Raw genomic sequence first — 6,000 nt, forward strand, 5'->3', positions numbered from 1 at the left:
CAGTGCCAGCAAAATATAAACATTTACGCAGAAATCCAGTCAGAGAAAGTCTAATTACAGTTCTACAAACATGCAAAGCAATTTGTCCCTCAAATTTTAATTTTATGCAATTTAAAATATTACCACCACTCTATTAAAGACCTGTTTTGAGAGAAACACTTTAGAAACAAACCTTATTAGCAGGATCTTAAGCATGTAAACAAGAGGCAGTTGATGAAAAGAAACCCAAACAATCTCAGTTTTACCTTTTCTCCGCCTGCCTTTGCCTCTTCCTGGTGAAAAGTGCTTGACGAGAATCAAATATCAGCAGAAATTCACTGATTCAATCTGGTAAAGTGATAACATACTGAGAGTTTTATTCATTTATTTATTTATTTGTGCGTCTGATCTTTTAAAAAGACATTATTCTTTGAAACCCAGTGTAACTATAAATCCTGATAATAACAAATGAGTAAAATAGGGTGAAGTAAAAGTTCACCACCACCTGCAGCTGCGGTCACAGTTGAGTTATTACATCACTGGAGCTTATCGGCCATCGGTATTAACCTCCATGTGACTCAACATACAGATCTTAGGGATCATTTGAATCAGAAAGCTTCATGATGCACCACCATCTGCTGCTCCCATCTCAGTGCTGGGCAAACAGAAATCCAGTCCTTGAGGTCCAGTGGCTTTTTTTGGATGTGTTTCTGCTTGAACACCTGATTTATATGGCTTACAGTCTATAACTTGTTAAAAAACAACATGTGGATCTATAACTCTCAGTTATACAGAAGAAAAAACTGTAAAAAGCGCTGACAAAGGTTTATTCAGTTTGTGAACATCAATAAAATCCAAGTAAACATTATGTTGAGCTTTAATATTCAAGTGACAATTTGTAATTAATGATTGTGCAATAGTTTCAATCAAGTGATGCAGCATTTAACAACATCTGTATTTTTTATTTTCTTGAGATCTGTTAAAAAGGTCTTTGTATGTCTGGCTGGAGTCTCTTTCTCTTCTTCCTTCACTCAGACTCAGTCGTTGGAGGTTGATAACTGGATCTGCGTGAAACTCGATCCAGTCGCTCCACAGCCACGCTCTCCAACACCCGCCTCATCAGAGGATGCTCCTCCAGGACTTCGTTGAAGTCGTCCACGCTCAGCGAATAAAGACGACAGTAGGTGTCGGCCCTCACGCTGGCCGTCCGTCGGCCCTGAGTTAGTAGGCAGATCTCTGAGCCAAGAAAAACAATCGGTTTAGTCATAAAGTTAGAAGAAAAACGCAAAATCTTTCTAAATATTTTTGGTCTAGTTTCTAGTCCAAATATTTTAGTGCACTTAAAGTAACTTTTCAACAAGATATTGGAGCTAGTTTTAAGTCCAGAATTGCTTAATATTGACTTAAAATTGTACTAGTTTCACAGGCTGATTATTTTACTTATAGTGTTGGATAAATGTCTTGTAATAAGTGAAATAATATGCCAGTGGAACTGGTACATGTTACTTATATTAAGAAATAATTGACTTAAAACAAGCTCCTATATCTTACAGAAATGCTATTTATAAATTAGTTTTGTCTTATTTCAATTAAAATTTTCTTGTTTCCTAAAGAAAAATTCATGGCAAGATTTTGGGTTTTTTCACAGTGCAAAAAAAAGAAAAACTACCCTGCAAAATGTATTTACAGTATAATCATAATCAAGCAACTTGCACATTATCTTCATTGCTTTTACAGAGTGAAATATTTCATAATTTTTAGTTTTTTCTTCAAAATGACATTAAGCCAATGATGAAAATTACATTTACCATTAGAAATTCAGAAGAAATAGTAAATATTAGGTGGAAATGTAGTGCAGTTACAGCCAAGAGTTCTGTGGGAGATTTTATAGAAGAAGGGCAGCAATAATCTGAATAATGAAGACTCTCGTAGAGATGATAAGTAGCCGAATAGAGTTTTAATACTCTGCTGTATTTACCTCCAAAGTAGGCTCCATCACTGAGCACTAACTCCTTACTGTCACGCGGGATAATCGTGACGGTGCCATGCTGGATGAAATACATTCTCCGACCCAGCGTTCCCTCTCGTATTACATAGTCTCCCGGCTGGAAAACATAAAGCGCAGCTTGGTCAGGATCACGGTGACAAAGTGAGGGTCGGTGTTGGCAAAGAGCGGCATGTTGGCGACAAGTCCACGGCAGTTATAGCTGACAATCTCCTGCATGACAGAGACAAAATGGACAGAAGTAAACTAAGTGGAAAACACATTTCGGTGATTCTTGAGAATAGGGACAAAATGGGTTTTAATTTTCCAATATTTTTTTGTTTTTTATTTCTCAACCATAAGTATGCAAATATGACAAATAATGTTTTGTAAATGTAAAGATGCTAAGGTATAGGCTCCCATTTGCAACATTTTTTTTTAAAATTACACTTTTAATCGACCTGACCTAGAACGTTGTCATCACCATCTGACAAAAATAAATATAAAATAATTTTTAATGACCCTATTAGTGATATTTTTACTCATTTTAACGACAAATGCTTCTCAAGAAACAAAATAAATATGATTTAAAACCAAAAACAACAAAAAGTCCATCTGACGGAGTTGACATTGCATGACGGAGTTGACACAGAACTGAAGGTGGTGACAAACTAGTGAGTAAAATGAAAAACTTGGTACATGTGAAGTAATGCAATTTATGTAAAATATATTAAAATGAATTAATTGCACATTTAAGTGAGATTTGACAACAATTTCACTGAAAGAGTCACAAAAAATCTGATGGAGTTGACATCTGACAGAGTTGACGAAATGCCAAACTACCTCATTTTATATGATGTTATTCTGAAGGAGGCCATATTGTAGCTCATCAGGTCCATGAAATCTTTACATTTTACCAAAATTAAGCTTTTATTTCACAAAATTTCATCAAAGTTTTGTAAATTGTCAGTTATGGTGTTGACACTTCATGGTTGTGACAAACAATTTAGGAATAAAAAGAAGAAAAAACTAAAGAATAACATAAACTAACCAGAGCTAACTAGCCCTCTTAGCAAAGGAAGAGAAAGGAAGTGGCCATGGGGTCCTCAGAAGTTCTGGTGCCCCCCAATAATGCCTGGTTTTATTTTATTTTTTACATTCTTTTAATTTCTGACGGTGTTGACAAAAACTAGGGACAAATTTCAATGGAGTTGGAAAATATATAAAAATGATTTTTAATTCAATTTATTGATACTTTTATAATTATTTATATGACTACTTATTTACTGCTTAATTGTCATAATATATAATTTTTGTATTTTTTAAATTGTTTTAAGCTATTATAATGTATTGAGTTCTTCTCCGGGACAAGGGATTTTCCAGGCATCATCCACCGACTACAGTGTTTAAAATAAAAAAAATATTCAGCAAACACCAGGAAAATATACATTGTTGTGCTCACATGACCCGGGTAAGTTTAGTCAGATATTTGAAAAAAATATATTTTTTGTATATTTTATTCAAATGTTGTGCTTTATCCATAGGACCTGTTTGATCCCTATTCTCAAGAATCACTGATTTTTAATTTTCTGCTGTGCATATTGAAGACTGTTGATAAAATGTATGACTATTAACTCATTTAAAGAGTCAAACTCCAGTCTTCAAGGGTCGTTGTTTTGCAACTTTTAGATTTCATTCTGGCTCAACACACCTTAATGAAAAGTTTTATGAATGACTAAAAAATAATTACATTTAATATACATTACATTTATTATACATACATACATACATACATACATACATACATACATACATACATACATACATACATACATACATACATACATACATACATACATACATACATACATACATACATACATACATTGATCTTTATTTTAGAAATTATGGTTGTCGTCAATAATTTAGTGGTTTTTTTTGTTTTAGTTGTATTTTTCTCTTTTCTGCTGCAACTGTCTTCTATTATTACTATGAAAAGATTTAACGTTTTCCAAAATGAATTGTCACTGTATGAGAACTCTTTACATGTAATGATCGAAGGATCCACAAGGTGGCGGTAAAGCAATAACATGAAAACCGACCATCATAAACCTGGAAAGAAGAAGACAAAGAGGACTGCACGTGGTCTGTGGTGTTGAATGTTTGAGTGTTTCTCTGAAAACTATCTTCTGTCCAGTTTTAACGAGTTTATCAAAAAGCTCCTGTTAACTGCTGCTGAAGCAACATTCAGAGTTTAAAGAAATAATCGTCAAGTCAGATGGATGATCAGCGCAGACTGCTGGATTTCTCCCGGACCCCCCAGATAATCTTACACCGAATAGGTAGGAAACACCAGCGTTTGGACGAAGGTTAATGTCTGCACTTTTCTGTATGAGGATCATTTTAGTAAATGTTCTTTTCCCGTATAAATATTTTCTTAACGTGTTAGAACGCAGACATGAATATTACGCTGTGCCAATGGTTTATTTATGTAGAGCAGTGTTTCTCAACCTTTTTTGGGCCAGCGCCCCCCTAGCCTTTATCCAGGTCCCTCATCGCCCCCCACCAAAGAATTTGTAGGCTACTTTGCACTGACCATTATTTTATCATTAATATTACTATCACTATTGTAGATGTTTTGATTTTTATGCTTGTTTCTGTATTTATCATCAAAAATAATTTCCCAGAGAACAAAAAAGCCATGGGAATAGAAATTATTTTCACAAGTGTCTACGAAAAATGCAATAAATGAACATTCAACTTAAAATATGTAGGCCTAACAGCAGTCAATCAGAGTGGAAAAATATTCTTATTTTGTGCCATTTTCTAGTTGTTAAATGTTGCACAAAATGACCAGATAAAAGATGAACAACATGCCAGTTTAAACTTTGAACTATTTGCAAATGACTGAGCTCTGCAACATTAAAACATGGATAGAACTGTAACTACATTAATCATAACTCTTCTTCTCTTCAGTATTTCTGTCAGTTTCTGGTGGTGCAGCTCTGTGCTGCCTTCAGGAGAATGGGACATCAGAGTATCATCCATAAAATTTCACCCACATGGCATTTATTGTGCAAACCAGAGCTTTCAGTGGAAAAACAAAAGTTCCAGGTCCTTTTAATGCCATACAAATATGAGACAGAAACATGGATTATATCTTTATGTAGACATGTCTATTGATTATAGATTAATAGTTTTACTGGACAGAAATTACAAAGAACAAATCTTGTTCTTAATCAAATCCTAATGAGTCAAATTCAAAGTGTCATGGAGTCATCAGCCTCATGACATTAACACTGACATGAAAAATAATATTAAAGAAATAAATATATCAAATCTAATTAAAAACATAAATAAGTGATCAGTTCTTTACTGTTATGGTCTGTAAGATATATTTATTCTCAGTATTAGATGTGGTCTCAACAAACCCATAACATTTCAACAATATTATTTTACCTTTTATCTGGAAATAGTGTCTGTTTATTTTTGCCATACAGTCCTCTGTATTAATTATTGCACAAAAGGTCTTGCCATACCAGTTTATTCCTCTGTATTTACTTTAGTTTCTTAGTTTATTCTTGCATTTTGTTCTTCATTCATTTCCATTTAGTTTCATTTGATTATTATTATCCTCTCTTGGTTTATTGCTATGTCCACTTTAGTTTCTTTCCGCTTGCTAGATCCATTATAAGACGAATAATATAAGACGAATAATATTCACTCATCACCTGCTGCGCCTCCTAATCGTCATGTGTTTCACATCATGTGTTGATTTTTCACTGTTCAGCGTCGGATTCTCTGTTTTTATGCCATATTTCACATCTAGTTCGTCGCTCCGTTTATGTCCCGCTTCTCCTGTTTCAGAGTTTTGCGCAATGTGCGCGTCTTTTTTTTTAAGCCCCTAAGGTGCAGGGCGGTCAGGAAGCGTATCGATGAGGAAAAGGCAGACTGACATAAACCTTTTAAAACAACGGAAACAATTTCTGCATTCTGATTATTGAAATTTAAAAGTGCTGTGTTGTTCTATCACCCCC

The 6,000-nt window shown here is 34.3% G+C and overlaps 1 protein-coding gene across 1 annotated transcript; it reads right to left on the reverse strand.

Moving 5' to 3' along the window:
• Nucleotides 1-789: 789 nt before the first annotated feature.
• On the reverse strand, nucleotides 790-2,402 carry LOC145550493 (potassium/sodium hyperpolarization-activated cyclic nucleotide-gated channel 2-like). Its single transcript, XM_081604405.1, has 2 exons — nucleotides 1,958-2,402; nucleotides 790-1,215 (listed from the first exon to the last, which is right to left on the reverse strand). The coding sequence occupies exons 1-2, from the start codon at nucleotides 2,040-2,042 to the stop codon at nucleotides 1,007-1,009; spliced, it is 294 nt and encodes a 97-aa protein (XP_081460531.1). The 5' UTR covers nucleotides 2,043-2,402; the 3' UTR covers nucleotides 790-1,006.
• Nucleotides 2,403-6,000: the final 3,598 nt, after the last annotated feature.

The sequence above is a fragment of the Poecilia reticulata genome, unplaced genomic scaffold (genome assembly GCF_904066995.2).
Source record: "Poecilia reticulata unplaced genomic scaffold, P_reticulata-male-v2 Scaffold_57, whole genome shotgun sequence".
Taxonomy (NCBI): Eukaryota; Metazoa; Chordata; class Actinopteri; order Cyprinodontiformes; family Poeciliidae; genus Poecilia; species Poecilia reticulata.